This window comes from Staurois parvus, unplaced genomic scaffold (assembly GCF_062004578.1).
Source record: "Staurois parvus isolate SC_StPar_1 unplaced genomic scaffold, SC_StPar_1.0 ptg000145l, whole genome shotgun sequence".
Lineage (NCBI taxonomy): Eukaryota > Metazoa > Chordata > Amphibia > Anura > Ranidae > Staurois > Staurois parvus.
In genome coordinates, this window is record NW_028317941.1 from 22167806 (window position 1) to 22194088 (window position 26283).

The window sequence follows — 26283 nt, forward strand, 5'->3', positions numbered from 1 at the left end:
TTGACTTGATATTATACTATACTTTGATTAAAAACTGTTCCTTTCATTTTTTGAGCAGTGTGTGTATGTATATATAGATATATATAGATATATAGATATATATATATAATTACATCGAGTTTATATATTATTACATCGAGTTTATATAGCGCCAAAAGGGTTTGCTCAGCGCTGTACAATAGAGGGGATATATATATATTTAGTAACATGGGGTAGTTAGCATCTATACAGTGAGTTCACTGCCTGGTAGCCCACTTTTATTTAAAACAAAGCAAAATTTCACAAATGAATGACTTCCCAGGCAGCTTCAGCAAAAAGACAAAAACACTGGGAAATGCTGAGCCACCTGGCTCATAAACGCACTTAGCTTCAATTGCAGTACTTCTCCTGGATACATGACTCACTAGCTTTTAGTCACAGCAACCCGCCTCTGGATGGGGGTTTTCCTGACACCCAGATAGATAGATAGATAGATAGAACCAGCAAACACAAATGCTCCTGCGCTTGGGGATGGACTCGATGCTACAACCACATTAAGAATGTCCTGGAACATGCACACCTTGCTGCCCTCAAATGGACCGGGGGAATCCAAATATACTGAATGGGGAAAGAACAAAAAGAGGGCGCACAGGCCTAGTGCATTACCATAAAAAATGTTTAATAACAAATAATAAAGTAGGTGTTGTACTCACAAACGACAATATAGTCAAGGCACATCATAAAAGAACAGCTGGATCAACACCGCGCTGAGTAACAGTCCGCAATAGGGAGTTTAGACATCCAAAAGGCTGACGCGTTTCGAGGACTTGCCTCTTCCTCAGAGCCAACTGACCAAATGTCTGCTCCCTCTTTTATATGCTCACTACTAGTTAAACCAAAGGTCACATGGGCCGTCCTGGACACTCCCCTGTGCAGGTGGAGGAGTCACAGGGGCAAATCGACATAGTGTAAGTAAACACGAAAGGTCTATAAAAAAATATATATATATATATATATGTGTATAAATAAAACCATTGAAACTAGTGACAATCATAAAATCATATGAACCATAAGAAGTGTGCACAGTGAAAAATGAATAAATAAATGGAAAGTTACACATATATAAAAAATAATAAATAATAATAAAAATCCTTCCCTGGTGATGCACTGCACTGCTCGCCTTTAAATAAATGGATGGATGAGCAACGCTACGAAGCTGCCTAGTGCTCTGCTTGCCATAGACAACCATGGGACATGGATTTAATATAGAGAGTAGATCTGAAACCCAGCAGAGACACTTATTAATTCATAGAGATGCAGCCTACAGGGTGTGTGCCTCTCATTCTAGTATAGTCATATGATGAGACATAGGCATGTGTGGCAATGTAGTGCACCATGGATGGATATGCATATGCAATACTATATACAAGAACAAAGGAGATAAATCACTAGTAAAACATAAATGTTGATATAAAACGTTACAAAAAACTTCTTAATATGGCTCACAAAGTTTAAATAAAATAAAATTAAATAAGTATTGTTACAATATAGTATAATATCTGGTAAAATTGGTATAGTGTATGGTATATGTGTGTATGCATAGACATGGAAGCATAAGAAATATAAATATATAGGAAAAGAAAAAAAAAATTGAATTTGTTTTTTTTTTTTTTTTCTTTTCCTATATATTTATATTTCTTATGCTTCCATGTCTATGCATACACACATATACCATACACTATACCAATTTTACCAGATATTATACTATATTGTAACAATACTTATTTAATTTTATTTTATTTAAACTTTGTGAGCCATATTAAGAAGTTTTTTGTAACGTTTTATATCAACATTTATGTTTTACTAGTGATTTATCTCCTTTGTTCTTGTATATAGTATTGCATATGCATATCCATCCATGGTGCACTACATTGCCACACATGCCTATGTCTCATCATATGACTATACTAGAATGAGAGGCACACACCCTGTAGGCTGCATCTCTATGAATTAATAAGTGTCTCTGCTGGGTTTCAGATCTACTCTCTATAATAAATCCATGTCCCATGGTTGTCTATGGCAAGCAGAGCACTAGGCAGCTTCGTAGCGTTGCTCATCCATCCATCCATTTATTTAAAGGCGAGCAGTGCAGTGCATCACCAGGGAAGGATTTTTATTATTTTTTATATATGTGTAAGTTTCCATTTATTTATTCATTTTTCACTGTGCACACTTCTTATGGTTCATATGATTTTATGATTGTCACTAGTTTCAATGGTTTTATTTATACACATATATATATATATATTTTTATAGACCTTTCGTGTTTACTTACACTATGTCGATTGCCCCTGTGACTCCTCCACCTGCACAGGGGAGTGTCCAGGATGGCCCATGTGACCTTTGGTTTAACTAGTAGTGAGCATATAAAAGAGGGAGCAGACATTTGGTCAGTTGGCTCTGAGGAAGAGGCAAGTCCTCGAAACGCGTCAGCCTTTTGGATGTCTAAACTCCCTATTGCGGACTGTTACTCAGCGCGGTGTTGATCCAGCTGTTCTTTTATGATGTGCCTTGACTATATTGTCGTTTGTGAGTACAACAGCTACTTTATTATTTTTTATTAAACATTTTTTATGGTAATGCACTAGGCCTGTGCGCCCTCTTTTTGTTCTTTCCCCATTAGATAGATAGATAGACCTGACTCCTGGAACTGAGACCTCTGTCTCCTGGCTTTTGGCTGGGTCCTCTGACTCTTCAAAAAGACCTTTCATCTCCCACACAGGGAACGGTCTCCAACTGGGAGCCCTGAGCTATTCTCAGACCCGAGTATACAGGTGAAACTCGAAAAATTAGAATATCGTGCAAAAGTTCATTTATTTCAGTAATGCAACTTAAAAGGTGAAACTAATATATGAGATAGACTCATTACATGCAAAGCAAGATAGTTCAAGCCGTGATGTCATAATTGTGATGATTATGGCTTACAGCTCATGAAAACCCCAAATCCACAATCTCAGAAAATTAGAATATTGTGAAAAGGTGCAATATTCTCAGCTCAAAGTGTCCCACTCTAATCAGCTAATTAAGCCATAACACCTGCAAAGGGTTCCTGAGCCTTTAAATGGTCTCTCAGTCTGGTTCAGTGGGAATCACAATCATGGGAAAGACTGCTGACCTGACAGTTGTGCAGAAAACCATCATTGACACCCTCCATAAGGAGGGAAAGCCTCAAAAGGCAATTGCAAAAGAAGTTGGATGTTCCCAAAGTGCTGTATCAAAGCACAATAATAGAAAGTTATGTGGAAGGGAAAAGTGTGGAAGAAAAAGGTGCGTAAGCAGCAGGGGTGACTGCAGCCTAGAGAGGATTGTCAGGAAAAGGCCATTCAAAAGTGTTGGGGACTTTCACAAGGAGTGGACTGAGGCTGGAGTCAGTGCATCAAGAGCCATCACACACAGATGGATCCTGGACATGGGCTTCAAATGTCGTATTCCTCTTGTCAAGCAGCTCCTGAACAACAAACAACGTCAGAAGCGTCTTACCTGGGCTAAAGAAAAACAGACCTGGTCTGTTGCTCAGTGGTCCAAAGTCCTCTTTTCTGATGAGAGCAACTTTTGCATCTCATTTGGAAACCAAGGAAACACTGCAAGATGCTTGAAGTCCAGTGCGAAGTTTCCACAGTCTGTGTTGATTTAGGGAGCCATGTCATCTGCTGGTGTTGGTCCACTATGCTTCATTAAGTCGAGGTTCAACGCAGCCATCGACCAGGAGATTTTGGAGCACTTCATGCTTCCTTCTGCAGATGAGCTTTATGGGGATGCTGACTTCATTTTCCAGCAGGACTTGGCACCTGCCCACACTGCCAAAAGCACCAAAACCTGGTTCAATGACCATGGGACTACTGTGCTTGATTGGCCAGCAAACTCGCCTGACCTAAACCCCATAGAGAATCTATGGGGCATTGCCAAGAGAAAGATGGGAGACATGAGACCGAACAATGCAGAAGACCTGAAGGCCACTATTGAAGCATCCTGGTCTTCCATAACACCTCAGCAGTGCCACAGGCTGATAGCTTCCATGCCACGCCGCATTGAGGCAGTAATTGCTGCAAAAGGGGCCCAAACCAAGTACTGAGTACATATGCATGCTTATACTTTTCAGAGGTCCGATATTGTTCTATGTACAATCCTTGTTTTATTGATTGCATGTAATGTTCTAATTTTCTGATATTGTGGAATTGGGGTTTTCATGAGCTGTAAGCCATAATCATCACAATTATGACAAATCACATCTTGAACTATCTTGCTTTGCACGTAATGAATCTATCTCATATATTAGTTTCACCTTTTAAGTTGCATTACTGAAATGAATGAACTTTTGCATGATATTCTAATTTTTCGAGTTTCACCTGTATAATGACACCTCATAGCTGTATACTCCAGATTGCACGTATCCAGAAAAACCCAATCACAGGATTGAATGTTCCGATCCAGAGCTGCAGAATCCAGAGAAAGGCAAATCCACAGCTTTCTCTGTCCAGAAACAGTCTGGAATGTCGCATTCACCCGAAATATGAATACTGTGTCACATTTTCCTATCTTCTCACAGTGACAGAGTCTCTTCCTGCCACATTATATACAGTGAGCACTGGTTGGCAAGATGGTGGACACTCTGAGGGTTATTCACTAAAACTGCCTGGTGAAAAATCTGATGCAGTTCTGCAGAGAAACCAATCAGCTTCCAGGTTTTATTGTCAAAGCTTGAAATTAGAAGCTGATTGGCTACCATGACAGCTGCACCAGATTTTGAGTGCTCCAGTTTAATAAACCTCCCCCTGTGTAGGTCCCACCTATACATGGTGAGGTGCTTCAGAGTTAATGGCTGATGCGGTAAAAACAATCTTTACGTTTTTTCAGAATATTAATAGGTTCTGGTCTAGGTCTTGGAGTCTGGAGACTTTGTAGAGCTTTGCATGAGATAATGCTTCTATTTCTATGTCCACATCGTACCTGGTAGCCAGGCCTCATTATTATTCTCAGCCGTTTACAGGTCTTTATACTGTATATGCAAGCTGACTGATGCTCAGGGCTTTCTCTCCTTCTCTGCTGTGGGAGTCTGCTGCTGGGCAAAAAGGATTTGGAGAACCCATTGGAGACGTTCTGTTAGTCAGGAGTTTAGTTGATGGTTTGGACGAGTAGATGCTTTGTTTGTGTTATTCTATGGACTTGCTATAAAATACTCTTTTGCAGTGAAAACTGGGTTCCCCCCCTTCCAATAGCCTATATATATATATATATATATATATATATATATATATATATTATAAAATAGCTTGAATAACTGAAACCTCGAACTAAAGGCCATAAACTGGTAGATTTTTGGACATTTGTACAAGGATTCGTACAAAAATCCTCACTACATTCGATGAATTGACAAATGCCGTTCAAAAGTACTAATAATATTGCTCACTTTAAACATTCAATTTTGAAATTAATGGACTATCCTGAACAAAATCACATACATGGTTATAAATTAATTTGTTCCAGGAAAATTCTTCATCCTGCTCCTTCCAATTTTCGCATCATTGCGCTCAAAGCAAACATGTTAAAACAAACAATTTAGAACAGAATTCTAGTATGTAGCAAGCCTAAGCCATCCAAAATTGGAGAAGTCACTGCTCATGAGTCATTCACATCTATATGTAAATTTCTGTGTGAGCTATTGGGTATTGTAAAAAAAAAAAAAAGGCTTTTTTTCATCAAAAAAAGCAAACTGGGATCCTTCACGCTGTAAAAGGGAGCTGAAATTTATACAGGCTGCCTCAAAAGCAGAAAGCAAAACTGGAAAATGTATTTGCATCCTATACATTGTATGTTTTAATTTACCAGAAAGATATAAAATTGTGCAATATCATTTTAACAATAATATTTTATTTTGATAGTTTAGTAATTTTAAAAAATCTCACTTTTGAAGTGCTGACATTAATAAATTAATTAATTATACTACTTTACATTCCCTTTAAAGGGCCAGAACACTGAAAAAAAAGAAAGATAGACAGGGAGTCAAAAAGTTTTTGTGCATTCAGTGTACAGAAAATCTAAAGAGACAGAGCAGGTAAATATTTTTTAAAAAACGTATGAACAGTGAAATTTACTTTAATTTTTACGAGCGTATTTCACTATATTTCTCATAACCGCCTGCACTCTTTAAATCAAGCTGAAAATAGGTAGGACTGTACTTATTATACAGTAATCAAGACCACTTTTCACTTTTGCCAAAATTTTGATAGCGGTCCTTTAAGGACAAACTAATTAGAGCCCTACATTCATTCTTCGCCAAGCAACGAAACAGTATTAAACAATACCTCTTGTATTGGATCAGCTTCATTTACAAAGTTGGGAACATGTCTAAATTCAGAGATTAAATCCTGCATCTTCTGTCCAAAATTATTCAGCCAAGAAGAGGAAACCTTCATATCAGAGGAGTGCATCAAGTCATTTCTACACTTTATAACCTTGAATACAGAAAAAAACTATCAGAAATCATGATGAAAACAACAGCAGTCTTATGTTTCAGTCTATGGTTAGTTCAGGTCCACTGTTTTTACTTGAGTCTTGCAGATAAAATGTCTGTATTACGGCATTTAAAAAAGATTTACTATAGAACTGAGGCCTATAGGAAAGGAAGCTCCTTTACAGTCCTACTAAGGGGCCCCATTCAGATCTATTTTTATTTTCTTCTTCCAATTTTTCAAAATTTGTTAATTCTTCCAGTGAAAATTAACCTGTCTACGAGTTATTTCTATTTGTAGAAATATGTAATTTACTATTATGCTTTCTGGCATTTTGGATACCCTTGTCATGAAATAAACAATACTAAGTCAGGGTATCGTTTTTTTTTAAGCTCTTTATTTATACATTTTCAAGTCATACAGGAGTAACTATGGTCTTCAGACAACAAAATGGTATGGGCAATGCGTATGTTACACATACATAGATGAGGTCATCAGTAGTACAGACACAGAATTACAGAGTATAATTTTTATTTGGCACAGCCTTTCTCAACCAGGGTTCCTCCAGAGGTTGCTAGGGGTTCCTTGAGCAAGTTCTGCCTCTCAAATTAGTAACCACTGACCACTAATGATCTTTTAAGCCATCTATAAAGGGGTATTCTTCCCAAAGACCACAAATGTATGGGCATTCTTCCCAGTGAGCTGTACATACAATAGTTATTAGTAGGGCTTCCATGTGACTGGAAACTAACATCAAAAGTTCCTTTGTGTTAATAAAGTTGAAGCAGGCTGAATTGGAGGAATCAATGGTGGAGCTCATGTATTGGTAGTTATAGTACATTCCATGAGTAATAGATTCCTTAAAGGGGTGTACAAGAGGTTGACAGTCAAACTCTCATTGAGCCAATTGAAAAATGAAGGATTAAACATTTTCAAATGCAACTCAGGACAAAATTCTGTATAATACAAATCACAGATTTTCCTTTAAAGATATAACATTGCCATAAACAGACATAAATCCCATAGTTATATTAAAAGGAAGAGGTGGTAAGGAATAGCCCCACCTACCCTGTCTGTTATGACAGAGTTTAGTGTGATGTGTGCACAAAGGCTGTTCTGTGTGTCACATTCTCGGAAATATTCCACCCTGTATGCTATGCTGTACGTGACATGTTCTGCGTTGCCCCACTCTATACTGTGTACTGTACATGACATTACCTTTCGCATTACTCTGTACAATGAACTGTACATGTCATACTGCATTGTCCTAGTCTGTACACTGTGTTATACATGACATGTTCTAGATTGCCCTGTTCTGTATTCCGTACTGTACATGGTATTACATGTGCTAGATCACACTATTCTGTACTGTACATGACATGTTCTAGATCGCCCTATTGTGTATTCCGTACTGCACATGACAAGTTCTAAATCACACTATTCTGTACTGTAAATTACAAGTTTTAAATCACCCTATTCTGTATGCCGTACTGTACATAACATGTTCTAGATCACACTATTCTGTACTGTAAATTAACTGTTCTAAATTGCCCTGTTCTGTATATCGTACTATACACGGCATGTTCTAGATCACACTGTTTTGTAATCTGTACTGTACATGACATATTCTGGATCACACTTTTCTGTACTCAACAGATTCTAGGTTGGCCTATTCTGTACATGACATGTTATGCATCACTCGGGTATGTACTGTAATGTACATGACATGTTCTGGGTCCCCCCCACTCTGTATTTTCTACTGTATGAGACATGTTCTGGGTCACTCCACTATTTATGCTGTACTACACACGAGTTTTGAGTTGTCCCATGCTGTATAAAGTACTGTACATGACATGTTCTGAGTTGTCCTAATCGAATTCTGTGTTGTACCTGACATGCTGCGAGTCACCGCACCATGTACACTGTACTGTACATGACATGTTGAGGGTCACCCTATGTACACTGCACTGTACATGACATGGTTTGGGTTGCCCCGCTCTGTACTCTGTACTGTACACTACATTGTTTAGGTTGCTTAACTCTATACCCTGAGCTGTTAACTAGTATTTATTATACCTTGATGTAAAGAAAACTCTCGCTGCATTTCATAGAACAAGTACCTCTCTAACTTTTGAAATATTTGACACTTGAAAGTGATCACAAGAATTGATTAGATTGAGGAGAGCGGCAGCATCACATTCATGGGGTCTTTTGGACTTTGTGTGCCCACGTGGTAAAAACACCTGCAATAAAATGAAACATTTGTAAAACAATGTTTAAAAGTTATATGCAACATTACAACCAAGATATGTCCATGTGCTTAACGTAGCATTCCAGTCAAACCCTGGAACTACAGGGTGCTAACTACACTGTGAAAGGAAAGCGGTCTATACTTAAATCTACTGAAGTCGCTCTGGTCACGTTATCAGATTCCAGTGCCGGCTTCAGTGTAGAGCAGGGGTGTCCAAACTTTTTTCAAAGAGGGCCAGACTGGATGAAGTGAACATGGTGGAGGGCCGAACATTTTTCCAAACATTCTTTGAACCATTACAATTAAATGCAAATAAATTATTTTATGCCAAGTTACCGTATTTTTCGCCGTATAAGACGCACCTGACCATAAGACACACCTAGGTTTTAGAGGCAGAAAACAGGAAAAAAAAATTCTGAACTAATGGACTGCAGACACAGTACAGGAGATGACCAGAGACTGCGGACAGCACAGGGATGACCAGAGACTGCGGACAGCACAGGGATGACCAGAGACTGCGGACAGCACAGGGATGACCAGAGACTGCGGACAGTACAGGGATGACCAGAGACTGCGGACAGCACAGGGAAGACCAGAGACTGCGGACAGCACAGGGATGACCAGAGACTGCGGACAGTACAGATGACTGCTGACCTTTGGGGAGGTGGGGAGCGGGTACCTGAATTTGACAGGTACCCGCTCTTACTTCCGCAGAGTTTTTGTTTGATCTTACCTGTTCCTCGATCCAGCCGCGCGCTGTCTTCCCGGCTTCTGTAATGGCGCTCGGCATGACAGCCGGGTGCTCAGTGCGCATGAGGGAGAAGCACTTGCGCTTTGTGATTGGTCCGGCGGCTTCTGGGATCTGTCATGTGTCCCAGGTACCGCCTTACCATTCACAAAAAGCACCGCTTCTTGCGCATGCGCACTTGGCACCCGGCTGTCATGCCCAGCGCCCACACTACAGAAGCCGGGAAGACAGCGTGCCGCTGGATAGAGGAACAGGTAAGGTCCCGCTGCAGAGCTGAGCGGCCGGCCCGGTATTCTGACACGGCCGCGGTGGAAATACCGGACTGGCCGCTCCATATTCGCTCCATAAGACACACTGACACACTGACATGGAGGGCCGTATTAAACCGACCCTCGGGCCGTAAATGGCCCGCGGGCCGGACTTTGGACATGCCTGGTGTAGAGGAAGGACAGCCAAAAAAGAATGTCCCATAGTAAGTCTATGGGTGACGTCATCTCCCAGGATTTGCAGCTGTTGTTTGCGATCTCTCCTCTTCACTGAAGCCAGCCGCTGGAGAGATCATGTGACCAGACCATAGTGCCCTCAGAACAGGTAAGTATAGACATCTTTCCTTTACATGGATTAGAACGGAGGTAGGAGTAGGTTTAGGTACAGTTAGGATTTGACTAAAATTCCACTTAATCCTGGGTTCAGATATGTGCGGGGTCGGTTTGCAGTGTGATTTGTAAAACAGTTTGGTGTGGTTTCATTTAGTGGTTCAGGTGCAATTCCAATGCAAATAGTTAAAGTGTATGACATTGGAAATTGCACCTACACCGGGCTGAAAATCGCAGCCAACTCTTTTAAATCGCACTGCAACCAACCCACACATATGTGAACTGGCTCCATAGAAAAGGATTTTGGTTCACATGCCATGCGAATCGGATGCGGTTCACAACTCATCTAATTCGCATATATGTGAACCAGGTCTAAAGGGACTCACGGTTTATAGAAAGTGAAACAAAGCTATCCCTACAAAGAAAGTAATGAACACTTACCTGTCCTGCTGGCAAACTCCACTTCGTTGGAGGTATAGGCTTGCTGAAAGATTTTCAGCATCCGGCATACATGTGATCTCCATATCAGCAGCATGCACAGTGGTACAGATATTCATTGCTTTGTTTGCAGGGTTGGCTTAATTTAAAGTGGAGCTTCACCCAAAAGGGGAAGTTCTGCTTCAAAGATTATTTCCCCGCTCCCCGTTAAGGATTGGCACCTCTAGGGAGCAGGTACCCCAAATCGACAGGTACCTGCTCCCACTTTGATTGCCTAGGTGATCAGAAGCGGAAGTTGTCCTCTCCCCCTCCCTCCCTGTAGTCTTCTGGGACACGTGACAGCTCCCACAAGACTACGAGGCCATTCACAAAGCGCAGCACTTCTCGCGCATGCGCAGTGGGCACCTGTCTGTGAAGCTGAAAGCTGTCACAGCTGGGTGCCCACACTAAAGATGCCGGGTACAGGGACACTAAATGGCTGGTAAAACGGGCTGTGGGGGGAACACCACGGGATCGAGGGACGGGTAAGTATATGTTTTTTAAAAGTCAGCAGCTACAGTTTTTTCATTTTCACTTTTTTCATTTTCTCTGGAACCCCACTTTTTTTTCTAAATAGTGACAGAGTCCTGTCACTGGTTGTTAATGATAATGTTGGCTTTACAGCCAACAGCTTCCTAGCAACCACTGACTCTAGGTGGAATCTGATGGGAATGTTGAGAGTTCTCTATTGGATCTGCTCTCTCCTTATGACTGACAGAAGGCAGTGGGCAGATTCTATAGCCAATAGTAGGCTTTGGATCTGCCCAATGCCTGCTGACAATCACAAGAGGAGTGGACCCGATGGGGAACTAATGTCTTTGAATCTCCATCAGGCTCAGCCTGCCCAGCTTAAAAAAAATCCTTGGCCACTGCATTGTCTGACAGCTGCAGTGGCAGGAGGAAGTTCAGCTGCACAGAGGATAGAATGTTCTAATGCACATTCCGGTCTCAGTGTATTTCCTTGCGCACTGCGTGCCTTGGTCTTTTGTACCTGTTTACAACAGCTACATCAATCTGACATTTGTCATGTGGCGGCACATCAAAAAGAGGACATAACATCCCATTCTGTCCCACTGTGATTTTCCTTATAACTGAATGGAATGATTAAACCTGTGTGTGTGCCATAATGAGACTATGAACATTCAAAGGCTGGAAGTCAGAGCACTTGTACATAGTAGATATTGTGTTACCTTTGCCACCTCCCAGTAATCTGTAGGCCACAGTGATGGATTACAGTTCCCCCAGTGTATTTCTGTACTTCTGTTGTTATGATGATGCAGGATGTGGTCCTTCCACTCCATACACACAGGACAGCTAGGCTGGAACTTGACCGGGAAAAAAAAAGAAAAAAAAAAACTTAATATCCAAATCATGTAACCTGCCTATTTATTATGCTCCATTCACACTTGTGCAACTTCAAAATCGTGCGATTTTCTTTGCGACTTTACAGTGTAACTTTGACCAAGGATGATTGTTTATGCTGTACAAAGTCACACAGAAGTCGCATGTATAACATTCAGGGGCGACTTTCATGCGACTTTGGAGGGTTTACATTGAAGTTTATGGCCCTCAAGTTGCATGAAAGTTGGACCAAGTAGTGCAGGAACAACTTGAAGTTTCACAGATATGAATGGTACTCGTTGGAAAACATGGGGTACAACTTGTCATACAACTTTGCACCCCCAAAGTCACTTGACAAGTTGCACAAGTGTGAATGGGCTCTTACTAAATATGGGATACTTCCACAATGCTCTTTTTTTATATGAAAGTTAGAAATGCACATGGCAGAAGAACTTGCTCAAAAAACATTTGTATTAAACAATCAGGTATAGTAAAAGAAATAAGTATTTGATCCCCTGCTGATTTTGAATGTTTGCCCACTCACAAAGAAATGATCAGTCTAAAAATCGAATAGTAGGTGTACTGTAACATTGAGAGACAGAATAGCAACAAAAAATTCAAAAGAAATGCATGTCTAACAAATTATGCACTGATTTGCATGTTCATGAGGGAAATAAGTATTTGATCCCCTATCATTCAGCAGGATTTCTGGCTACCAGGTGTCTTTGATACAGGTAACAAGTTGAGATTAGAAACAGTCTCTTAATGGGAGTGCTGCTAATCTCATTTTGTTACCTGTATAAAAGATACCTGTCCACAGGAGCAATCAAACAATCAGATTCCAAACTCTCCACCATGGCAAAGACCAAAGAGCTGTCCAAGGACTGGGCTTCAAAACTATCGCCAAGAACCTTGGTGAGAAGGTGACAACAGTTGTTTGTTCGCAAATGGAAGAAACACAAAACAGGCAGTCTCCCTAGGTCTGGTGCACCATGCAAGATCTCACCTCGTGGAGTGTCAATGATCATGAGAACACTGAGGAATCATCCCAGAACTATACGTGAGGATCTTGTCAATGATCTCCAGGCAGCTGGGACCACAGTCACCAAGAAAACAATTGGTAACACACTATGCCGACAAGGATTGAAATCCTGCAGTGCCCGCAAGGTCCCTCTGCTCAAGAAAGCACATGTCCAGGCCCGTCTGAAGTTTGCCACTGAACATCTGAATGATGCAGAGGAGGACTGGTTGAAAGTGTTGTGGTCAGATGAGACCAAATTGAGCTCTTTGGCATCAACTCAACTCGCCGTGTTTGGAGGAGGAGGGATGCTGCCTATGACCCCAAGAACACCATCCCAACTGTCAAACATGATGGTGAAAACATTCTACTTTGGGGGTGTTTTTCTGCTAAGGGGACAGGACAACTGCACCGCATCAAAGGGACGATGGACGGGGCAATGTACCATCAAATCTTGAGTGAGAACCTTCTTCCAACAGCCAGGGCATTGAAAATGGGTCGTGGATGGGTGTTCCAGCATGACAATGACCCAAAACACACAGCCAAGGCAACAAAGGAGTGGCTCCAGAAGAAGCACATTAAGGTCCTGGAGTGGCCTAGCCAGTCTCCAGACCTTAATCCAATTGAAAATCTGTGGAAGGAGCTGAAAGATCGAGTTGCCAAACGTCAGCCACCAAACCTTAATGACTTGGAGAGGATTTGCCAAGAGGAGTGGGCCAAAATCCCTCCTGAGATGTGTGCAAACCTGGTGGCCAACTATAGGAAACGTCTGGCCTCTGGGATTGCCAACAAGGGATTTGCCACCAAGTACTAAGTCATGTTTTGTGAAGGGGATCAAATACTTATTTCCCTCATGAACATGCAAATCAGTGCATAATTTGTTAGACATGCATTTCTTTTGAAATTTTTGGTTGCTATTCTGTCTCTCAGTGTTACAATACACCTACCATTCGATTTTTAGACTGATCATTTCTTTGTGAGTGGGCAAACATTCAAAATCAGCAAGGGATCAAATACTTATTTCCTTCACTGTATGTAATGTAGAAATCCACTTCTTTTTGTTTTAAAAATCTGCATTAATGGCAAACAGCAAACAAAATACATACAGTATATGAGAGCTGTTTTGTCTACCAAAGGATTTGTATTACTGTTCATCCAGGCCTGAGATTTACATAGCTCCCCCAAACAGCACAGACGGATTGATGGCACCTCTAAAAATTTGGAAATACAGTGCTCTCTCCACCCTTAGCCTGATGACTGGACAGTTAAAGTGCAGCAGGAGATGGATTAAGTCATGCTTCTACTCACTCTGTTTCCGAAGTACATTTGCGTACAATTCACAATGCTGCCCTTCCCTTTCTCAGTCTGAGTGGTGCTGTATAGGGGATTACAAGAGGCTGACACCAAGTCAAATTCAGGTACTTAGAATTGGTGCATTAAAAAAAATAAATATAATTATTAAAGAATATGTAAACCCAGCATTTCATATTCCTCATATATGCCTGCTGTACCATATACTTAGTATGGACTATGGATCCAGAGGACCAAGGATGGTGGCGCCCAGATAGGTGGTCTCGAAGCTCTGGGTACACAAATATTGGATGGATTCCCAATCCCAGGCTCTCCTCAAGGCATAGATAATGCTCCAAGTAGCTCAAATAAACCAAATACAATGCTGTAAGTGTAGTGTTTATTAAAGACCATGGTTCAGATAAATAAAATGCCAATACCTTCACATGATGATGCCCAAATACCAGCACCAGTCTATGCGGCTTGTGTGTATTGTGGTGGTTTATGTAAGAATTTATTCTAAATACTTAGGGCGGAGTAGTCTCCCTTAAACAAAATATTGCAGTGCCTCCAGCCGTTAAAATACGGCAAATATTTAAGAAACCAATAATTTGGACACCTTAATAATTTGATCACCACTTAATAATATACCTTGAGTTCTTTCACCAATATGATTTCGTACCATATACCAGTACACAAAATGTGCCTTTTTGATAAATAAATGTATTTATGTACAAAATTTATATATATATTAATACAAACGCAAAATACTGGTGATGAATATATATTCGTACACACAATCAAAGATATAATATGCTAATATCTATATTATCATACAATATATGATTTCAAATAAAGGAAAAACTAAATTTTGGGAGGTTAGTTGCAACCTATAGTGCGTCAGATATTATTTCTCATATCCCGCGGCCGTAGGGAGATAAAAAAGTATCTCTGATAATTATCACCACACAACACTACAAATTAGTTAGTATGCAATATATAACCTCAATACCAATATTCAAACAGTTATAGTTATAATCATATAGATAACCTTCATACATTCCTAACCACACAATACAATGTTATAAATCTTAGAAAGTTTGAAATATAAAAGAAAATGACAATATTTTGGCACAGTCTCACCACTCCCAGCATCTTGATTTTGAGGCCTCCCAGTGGGATGCAATTGGAAAAGATATGTTTCTGGGCAGTCAGGCACCAGAATTTAAATGAGCATCAGTGTCTCTGGCGAAAATCTTTTCCTTCAAAATGGCAGCTAGAAGTTCTCAGCAAAATGGCCTCAGGTGGCAAGTGAGTATAGTGCAGTAAATAGTGGTAGTAGAGTAGTGAAGAAGTAGTTTCAGGAGTAGTTCAGAAGTTGTCAGAAGATCAGAAGTTTCCAGAAGAATGTAGTTTTGAAGATCAGAAGATTAGAAGATGTCAGATGATAAGATAAAGTTCGTAGAAGATTTTTAAGTTCATTCCACTTTGAGGTGTCTGGCCTTTTAAACCATACAAGTCCTTTGTTCCGAGGGACCTCCCAACAGGCTTGTTGATTGGATGGTTGAGAAGTTTGTGTACCTATAGAAGTTCCTAACCTGTCCACTAGGGATAGTCAGGTATTACAAATGAATTGGTGGTCTTAATGATGACTCACTCTTTTATATAAGCAGTAGGTCTTTGTGGATCAAATATACAGTCAGGTCCATAAATATTGGGACATCTACACAATTCTAACATTTCTGGCTCTATACACCACCACAATGGATCTGAAATGAAACGAACAAGATGTGCTTTAACTGCAGACTGTCAGCTTTAATGTGAGGGTATTTACATCCAAATCAAGTGAACGGTGTAGGAATTACAACAGTTTGCATATGTGCCTCCCACTTGTTAAGGGACCAAAAGTAATGGGACAGAATAATAATCATAAATCAAACTTTCACTTTTTAATACCTGGTTGCAAATCCTTTGCAGTCAATTACAGCCTGAAGTCTGGAACGGTTAGACATCACCAGACGCTGGGTTTCATCCCTGGTGATGCTCTGCCAGGCCTCTACTGCAACTGTCTTCAGTTCCTGCTTGTTCTTGGAGCATTTTCCCTTCAGTTTTGTCTTCAGCAAGTGAAATGCATGCTCAATCGGATTCAGGTCAGGTGATTGACTTGGCCATTGCATAACATTCCACTTCCGTCCCTTAAAAAACTCTTTGGTTGCTTTTGCAGTATGCTTTGGGTCATTGTCCATCTGCACTGTGAAGTGGCGTCCAATGAGTTCTGAAGCATTTGGCTGAATATGAGCAGATAATATTGCCCGAAACACTTCAGAATTCATCCTGCTGCTTTTGTCAGCAGTCACATCATCAATAAATACAAGAGAACCAGTTCCATTGGCAGCCATACATGCCCACGCCATGACACTACCACCACGCTTCACTGATGAGGTAGTATGCTTAGGATCATGAGCAGTTCCTTTCCTTCTCCATACTCTTCTCTTCCCATCACTCTGGTACAAGTTGATCTTGGTCTCATCTGTCCATAGGATGTTGTTCCAGAACTGTGAAGGCTTTTTTAGATGTCTTTTGGCAAACTCTAATCTGGCCTTCCTGTTTTTGAGGCTCACCAATGGTTTACATCTTGTGGTGAACCCTCTGTATTCACTCTGGTGAAGTCTTCTCTTGATTGTTGACTTTGACACACATACACCTACCTCCTGGAGAGTGTTTTTGATCTGGCCAACTGTTGTGAAGGGTGTTTTCTTCACCAGGGAAAGAATTCTTCAGTCATCCACCACAGTTGTTTTCCGTGGTCTTTCGGGTCTTTTGGTGTTGCTGAGCTCACCGGTGCGTTCCTTCTTTTTAAGAATGTTCCAAACAGTTGTTTTGGCCACGCCTAATGTTTTTGCTATCTCTCTGATGGGGTTGTTTTGTTTTTTCAGCCTAATGATGGCTTGCTTCACTGATAGTGACAGCTCTTTGGATCTCATCTTCAGAGTTGACAGCAACAGATTCCAAATGCAAATAGCACATTTGAAATGAACTCTGGACCTTTTATCTGCTCATTGTAATTGGGATAATGAAGGAATAACACACTACTGGCCATGGAACAGCTGAGAAGCCAATTGTCCCATTACTTTTGGTCCCTTAACAAGTGGGAGGCACATATGCAAACTGTTGTAATTCCTACACCGTTCACCTGATTTGGATGTAAATACCCTCAAATTAAAGCTGACAGTCTGCAGTTAAAGCACATCTTGTTTGTTTCATTTCAGATCCATTGTGGTGGTGTATAGAGCCAGAAATGTTAGAATTGTGTAGATGTCCCAATATTTATGGACCTGACTGTATGTCCTATTCAAGTATAGATGATTTCACTACTAACTCTTGGATAAGGACCCTAGAAAGATGTGAATACATTTGGTTTCTAATTTTTCTGATATACTGTATGAACTGTATTGGAATAGTTGATTTCCTTTGGAAATATAGAGATTACCCAATTCACAAACCATCTTATATTTCATCACTTCAAACTTCAGTTGAGTGGGATGCAATACCCAACCTTATCGAATAGATTTTGGTGTGGGGGAATATACCGTTGATAATATTTCTGTTGATATATGCCACACTTTGTATCTTAAATGACCCAGGTTTCACCTTGTGCTGAATGCACAGTTCAAGGACAGATTGCCTCTTGTTACTAGCACTATTGTGTGAGAATTAGGGTAAACAGAATGGACAGGATTTTGACCTCAGGATATAATAGCCCATTGTGACAGTTTAGAGGTCTTGTTTGGTAATCACACACTTTCCAAGGTTTTTGGAGAAATCAGACAATAAGGTTTCCATCTCACCACTGTCACTTTGGTACCTTGTGTATGCTCACCTGCAGACATTCAAATAGTGGTGTTTCAGTTTCATTGTCTCTTAGACCAATTTCTTCCACTCATTGTGTGTGTGGTAACTTTTTGGAATATCACTTGAAATTCAACCTAGAATGCTAACCCCTTGAAAGTCAGCTTTTAAGATGTTCTTTTGGGTAATATCATTTTTCTTAATAAACAGTCCAAAAGTCATCACAGTATCATGAATCTCAATGGTGATGGCCAGCGTGCGTTCCAAGCCTCGCTACCAGCGGGCTGGATGTGACGTCATAGGGACCCAGAAGTGACGGGATCACGCTTCAAAGCGTGATACATACAGGCTGCATAGACTGGTGCCGGCACTCCCAGCACTCCCCCAAAATTACACACTTCAGTGATATAACATTTCTGCAAGCATTTGGGCCTTTCATGGTGAATCAAAAACCTTCACATAAACATAAGATAAACTTCCTAACATTTCCCACAAAAAGATTCAGGAATAGCGAAGACTTTTGGTGACGAAGTTTCGCACCTATGGACTCCATACGTCCTGTCACTTACATTCTGTTCACACTGCTAGAATGTCACTACATTGAAGCAGAAAAATAAAAAAAAAAGATTCAAAATGTATTTTAATAAAGCCAAATCTACCTATAAATGACCTAGTAGAAGTATCAGGTAGCTGCTTGGCTACTGAGGTACCTTTCGTTTCTTTCAGGGTTCAGGGGACAATATTCCCATCTCCCAGTGGGACCTTCACAGGTTATCTCCTCAGTTTTTGGGTCAGCCTGGCAATCCAACATATCATTTTGACTTCACATGGGGGAGCAGTGTGGAGCTCTCTGTGTATAGCATCACCGATACTCTAGTTTAGTGGTCTCCAAACTGTGATGTAGCCCTTTGCTGGCTTTTTTCCAGCCCCTGGGACATTTTTCCACCCACTAACATCAACAATGGGGCATAATTCCTATTACTGACACCAACCATGGGGCATTATTGCTTCCACTAACACCAATGATAGAGCACTATTCCTCAAACTGACACCAATGACGGGGCACTATTCCACCCACTGACACCAATGACGGGGCGCTATTCCTCCCACTAACAGTTGACCGTGGAATATTTAGCAGCAAGGAAATTTCACGGATGGACTTATTGCACAGGTGGCAACCTATCACAGTACCATGCTTGAATTCACTGAGCTCCTGAGAGCGACCCATTCTTTCACAAATGTTTGTAGAAGCAGTCTGCATCCCTAGGTGCTTGGTTTTATACACCTGTGGCCATGAAGGTGATTGGAACACCTGAATCCAATTATTTGAAAGCTGTCCATAGACAAGTTGAAAATCGAACATTCTGTTGACTGAAAAATGAAAATAGCACATATGATTGTGCCATCATTTATTTCGTTTTTCTAAAAAAAAATCCAGCATATTGGATCAGGCTTTTTTGACTGCGACACGAAAATCGCAGGTTGCAGCTGACACACTAATGATGCGAAAAACTGACAACCAGCAAGAATTTTCATTTAGTTTTTGACTCCTTTATGGCCTGCTTAAAATGGTTCTAAACGTTCAGCGTTGAAGGTAAAAACCTGCTGTGTGTAGTAGCCCTCCCAACCCCCCTAACACATACCTGAGCCCCATTTCGATCCAGCAATGTCCACGAGAGCCACGGCTCACCAGGGACTCTCACTCCTGATTGGCTGAGGCAGCAGCCATTGGCTCCTGCTGCTCTCAATCACAGCCAGTGAACCAATCAGGAAAGGGAGGGGGCGAGGCTGAGCTGTAGCTGTGTGTGTGAATGAACACGCAGAGCCACGGCTCGGGAGCCCCCACAGCAGACTGCTTGCTCTGGGGGCGCCTAACAGGAGGGAGAGGTCAGGAGTGACAGTGGGGGCCCCTGAGAAGAGGAGGATCTGGGCTGCTCTGTGCAAAACCACTGCACACAGCAGGTAAGTACAACATTTTTTTTTGAAAATCAAGACTTTAGTATCACTTTTAAGGAAGCCAACATAGAGCAACCTGCGTCGTGTTAACATGAACCTGCGATTTGGCCATGTTGGACGCAGTGACAGGGTCACTTTAATGGCAACTCCTGCCGTGGCATATGCTTTCTTTCCCTTCACTCCCAGATGCTCTATTTAGCTTGTGGCAGCGAGTACAAAAACCTGCTGCCTGCTCCTCCCGGCATTTTAGTGCATCTAGGAGGGACAGGTGTAGTGTAAAGCCCCACGGCCCACAGCCTGTCAGTCTATGGCAGATTGTGACTGGACAGGGCTAAACGCTGTACCAAGTGCTACCCATGTTTAGGGCCCTATGCATTCAGGGACAAAAGTCTGGAAGAAGGAACACAGCAGGACTCAACTAGGGACTCAACTGCAACTAGATGGACCCATGTGCAAGGAGCCTAAAATGTAATCCATAGACTGAACTGGCAAATTGATACATTGCAGGCCTTTTGGTGTGCTGGAAACTTCTACTTTGTATCACTACATGAATTGTAACAGAAATATAAAACAGAAGTGTTCTGCAACTGCCTGGCTTAGGATCCTTGCATATAAAAGGAGGAGTGTGGGTAGGCCTCCTTTTGCATAGACACACTATTGACCTGAGAGGTAAAAGTGCTGCTTTCTAGTTAGTGTGTGTACATACACCCCGACCACTTTATTAGGTACACCTCTTCAATTGCTTAGTAATACAAATTGCTAATCAGCCAATCACATGGCAGCAACTCAATGCATTTAGGTATCTAAACATGGTGAAGACAATTTGCTGAAGTTCAAACCGAGCCAGGGGCAGACTGACCATTTGGAAACTCGGGCACTGCCGAGGGCACGGGGTCAGTAGGGGGCCCCATGAGATGCCCCTGGTACCTTTTTCATAGACTTTTTTGAGTTTGGGCAAGGACACAGGGGCCCTATGATCCCCTATTCCCAGGGGCCCCATGAGTTGTCAGTCTGCCCCTGAACTGAGCATCAGAATGAGGAAGAAAGGGGATTTAAGTGACTTTGAATGTGGCATGGTTGTTGGTGCCAGACAGGCTGGTCTGAGTATTTCAAAAACTGATCTACTGGGAGTTTTACGCACAACCATCTCTATGGTTTACAGAGAATGGTCCAAAACAGAGAATATATCCAGTGAGCGGCCTTGTTGATGTCAGAGGGGAATGAGCAGACTGGTTTGAGAGGATAGAGAGGCAACAGTAACTCAAAAACCCCTTGTTACAACCAAAGTATGCAGAATACATCTCTGAACGCGCAACATGTTGAACCTTGAAGCAGATGGGCTACAGCAGCAGAAGACCACACCGGGTGCCACTTCTGTCAGCTAAGAACAGGAAATGGAGGCTACAATTCTCACAGGCTCACCAAAATTGGACAATAGAAGATTGGAAAAACATTGCTTGGTCTGATGAGTCTCAATCTCAGCTGTGACATTCAGATGATGGGGTCTGAATTTGGTGCAAACAACATGGAGGCATGGATCCACCCTGCCTTGTATCAATGGTTCAGGCTTGTGGTGGTGGTGGACTGGTGTGGGGGATGTTTTCTTGGCACACTTTGGGCCCCTCATTACCAACTGAGTATCGTTTAAAGGCCACGGCCTACTTTGGTATTGTTGCTGATCATGTCCATCCTTTTATGGTGGATTTCGAGGTGAGAGGAGAATGGGCAAACTGGTTGCTGTGACATTCAGATGGTAGGGCAGAATTTGGAGTAAACAACATAGAAGCATGGATCCATCCTGCCTTGTATCAATGGTCCAGGCTGGTGGTGTAATGGTGCGGGCGATATTTTGTTGTCACTAGCAAGGTGTACCTAGTAAAGTGGCCGGTGAGTGTATATACACTGTATATATTAAAGCCCAACTCTGAGCAACTAAAAAATGATCCCTTGCAGTGGGGCTGTGCTCGCACTGCAAGGGTTAATTTTTCGTTTCGGTTTCTGAGAAAAAAAAAAGATTAGCCCAATACTCCTCTTCTCTCCACAGCTTCTTCTCTCCCACACTCCAGCGGTCTGGGGTCCTGATGTCATAGAGACCAGGGCAGGGTCCATAGCCGTGCACTGAACATGACACGCCAAGGGACAGTCCACACCTCCTTGCTGTCATTTGGCAGGCTGGACTGGGTGCATGGTAAGTAAACAGACTACAGATAATACAGGCACGCACGGCATCCTGTACTTCTGCATAGCAATCCCTGACCACACAACCATGGATCTGTCTCTGTGCTCTGTGTGATCATTTTACAAGGAAGGAATGGGACTGGCAGGATCAACCAGGCATTAATAGGAAATACAGCAAAATAAAAAGTGACACATCACTATGAGACAGGTATACATGCAAACACACATAATTAAAGAAACAAATGTTTGGGCAACATCCACTTTAACCTTAGCAGTGCAGGTACATATCGGTGTATATACACTATATATAAATATCTAAATGAAATTACATTTTTCGTATTTATTTAGATGCCTCCATGATGTTTGTTTGACATCAGCTGGCTTATTAGCCATACAAATGAGCAGAATTGAATCATTTGATTCACCGACCCCCTCCTTATACTTTATTCAGGGTCACCACCAAGTTTGTCAACAAGATTTTCTAACAAAACCCTGACGCTTTGTAGCAGTAAATGCGATGTCATGGTTTCCTCCGGGTACTCCGGTTTCCTCTCACACTCCAAAGACATGCTGGTAGGTGAATTGGATCCTGTCTAAATTGGCCCTAGTATGTGTATGTATGGATGTAAGTTAGGGACCTTAGATTTTACACTCCTTGAGGGACTGATGTGAATATATATATAAAATATGTAAAGCGCTGTGTAAATTGATGGCACTATAAGTAGCTGTAATGAATAAATATATAATACAGTCCACCTCTCTGCTTTGACATGTAGGTTATGATTAGTAGTTTGGCCAGACCTACTACCTATTCCGTCATCTGAATGATTTTTATGGATTTGAGTGGTTGGTCTGACTTTGTACTGCTCCCCAGTATATGACAGCGCTTTATCCGTCACCTACCTGCTTCCCTTGACTCCTGCACTGACATCTAGATCTGTGTCTGGCAGTTGGGGAAATCCCTGCACTGATCTGTCTGTGAAATCTCTGCATCTCCGAATCTATGTAGCCCTGCAGGCGGCTCTGTAGGATCTGCAGACACAGTCCAGCCTTCATCCAGTTCTTGTATTCTTTACAGTTCAATCTCAGCAGAAGACTGGGCAGCGCCATCTCTTCTTCTCCCCCTCTGATAGACTATACACAGGAGGAGTGATTCCGGGGCACAGGTGACTCCACCCACATGTCACCTCACTGACAGCTCTCACCGTGACGTCACTCTGCACTAGAGGAAGCAGGCTGTCAGAAGAGACCGGTTGTCATTTCTACAATTTTCTACTGTTCCCAAAACTATGCAATATGAGGTCAAACCTAAACTATCTATTTGGTTAGTGTCAAACCAGGCATGCTCTTGCAGTACATAGTTGATGGCAGATCTAATGGTGGCCATAAAAAATTTAATTTTTACAAGCGCAACATGTGCAATTCGATCAAAACAATTGAATAGCCATTACCTCCCCTACCGATCAATTTAAGCGCAATTTCAATCGAATTCAATCAAATTGACGTGATTGGCCAGGATGGAATGTCATCGATCGTTTTTCATCAATTGGCAGCACTGTGATGCTCATATTTAGAGAGATCAGATTATGAGACTACATGATGGAAACAGAGATGTGATCGATAATGTGTAATCCTAAATTATGATGATAAAACATAACTATTCATCGAAACCCACTTCCCCACGCTATTATTCTCATCAGTTGGGGAAAAACTCAATCTTATTGTCACTAGTATGACCACCATAAAGCAGATTGTACAATCAGATTGTATAGTGCAGCGGTCACTAAATGGGGGACCGCGGTCTGCGAACAGCCCCAGCAGCGCTGCCGCCCTGACCTCCAGCCTGCAATGATAGATCCACCGCTGAGCGGGGCAGTCATCGTGGCAACATGACATCACATGTGCGCCCTGCCCCTTTCAGCTCATGTCTCTCCGGCTCCTGCTCCCTGCCTGTACACAAGCGTCCAGCAAGGATCCAGGCACAGCTCCTGTCTGCCCTCAAGGTACGAGCACTCTGATGGGCACATTGAATGTTAAGGGCACTCTGATGGGCACAGCATAGAATGTGCCCATCAGAGTGCCCCTAACATAACATGTGCCCATCAGAGTGCCCCTAACATAACATGTGTCCATCAGAGTACCCCTTAATATAAATGTGCTCGTCAGAGTTCCCCTTAACATAAAATGTGCCCATCAGAGTGCCCCTTAACATAAAATGTGCCCATCAGAGTGCCCCTTAACATAACATGTGCTCATCAGAGTGCCCCTTAATATAAATGTGGTCGTCAGAGTGCTCCTTAACATAAAATGTGCCCATCAGAGTGCCCCTTAACATAAAATGTGCCCATCAGAGTGCCCCTTAACATAAAATGTGCCCATCAGAGTGCCCCTTAACATAACATGTGCTCATCAGAGTGCCCCTTAATATAAATGTGCTCGTCAGAGTGCTCCTTAACATAAAATGTGCCCATCAGAGTGCCCCTTAACATAAAATGTGCCCATCAGAGTGCCCCTTAACATGTGCCCATCAGAGTGCCCCTTAATATAAATGTGCTCGTCAGAGTGCCCCTTAACATAAAATGTGCCCATCAGCATGTCCCTTATTTTATGTGAAGGGGCACTCTGATGGGCACATTTTGTGTTAAGGGGTACACTGATGGGCACATTTATATTAAGGGGCACTCTGATGGGCACATTTTATGTTAAGGGGTACTCTGATGGGCACATTTATATTAAGGGGCACTCTGATGGGCACATTGAATGTTAAGGGCACTCTGATGGGCACAACATAGAATGTGCCCATCAGAGTGCCCTGTAACATAACAATCTTATTTTTAGTGCTGTTCACTTATGGAAACCTTTTTCTGGTTTGAAGCTTGAGTCCAGAAGGATACATGTAAGAAAAGAAAGTAGAAAAGCGCCTCTAAGTGCAGACTGTAAAAAACTTGATTTATTGCACATGAAAGACAGTAATTTACAGTAGGATAGATTAAAAAGGCACTTCCATATCCATCAATGGGGATTGAGCCACAGTGAACGGCATGGTGTGCAGTCCAGGATGATGATCTGTCAGTATCAGGCATAAGCGGTCGGCAGGATGGCACCAAGGTGGAGCGCAGCATATGCTCAATGATGTCACCAGGCATCGTGTGATGCGTTTCCTGAGCATGCACTGTGAGATGGCCGACTTTGCGCGCTCCTTTGTGAAGCTGATAGTATAGGAACTGTTTTGTTGGTAAAAGACGTATAGGGATATGCAGGAACAGGAGACCCCCTGATGTTTACCAGCCTCCCCCAACCACCTTGGTGTCAAAAAATAAATATATAATTCCCTATAAAGACCAACAAACATGGCAGCAGCAAGCCATGTGCTCACATCTGCAGACCAAAAGGCAGACTGCTGCACAATTGAAGTTTTTTACAGTCTATACTTAGAGGCACCTTTCTACTTTTTCTTAGAGATCATAGTATACACATCTGTTGTTTTTGATATTTTGTTATATCAGATATATGTTCCCTTGGATAAAAGATGTTGGCATAGCATTATTTGCTATAACTACATATTCTATAGATATATCTAAAACACCCTATACAGGACAACCAAATTGGGGTACTTGTGATGGGATGAGTGTCCTGTTTCAAGCACTGTCCTCTAAACCAAGCAGCTAGGGTTTTCAGTAATGGCAGCCTCTTTTATTACAGGTTTTCTTCTATCCATTGAGGATAGACCAGATCTCTTTATCTGGGTTGTGAAATATCAGTTTATTTTCTTAGGCTAATACATTTCAGAAAGCGATCACAAAAATAAACAAAAAGATTATCAATATAAAGAAATAGCCTGCATGCCGTGCCAAATGGTGGACCTTTACTGTAGATCTTCCAGCTGTCTACCCTCTATGAAGAAGATGCATCTGCTTCCAGATGGGTCACACAGATAACAGTCAATGGGTTTGGGGTAATCCATTCAGACCTAATTAGCCATGGCAGTATATACTGTAGCTCTCTGCACCAGTGTATTAAGTGCAGGGAAACAGCAATAAAACTCAAATAGGTTACCACATTAAAACATATTAGAAAAAAACAAATATATT

The 26283-nt window shown here is 41.8% G+C and overlaps 1 protein-coding gene across 1 annotated transcript in view; it reads right to left on the bottom strand.

The window, feature by feature from the left end:
- CUNHXorf38 (chromosome unknown CXorf38 homolog) overlaps window positions 1–23329 on the bottom strand; it is a 32149-nt gene extending 8820 nt beyond the window's left edge. Inside the window, exons 1-4 of the mRNA XM_089673923.1 lie at window positions 23096–23329; window positions 11751–11885; window positions 8609–8731; window positions 6342–6491 (exon numbers count right to left, since the gene is read on the bottom strand). Coding sequence (XP_089530049.1) covers window positions 6342–6491; window positions 8609–8731; window positions 11751–11885; window positions 23096–23302 — 615 coding nt within the window. The 5' untranslated portion in view covers window positions 23303–23329. The remainder of the gene's footprint in view (window positions 1–6341; window positions 6492–8608; window positions 8732–11750; window positions 11886–23095) is intronic.
- Window positions 23330–26283: the final 2954 nt, after the last annotated feature.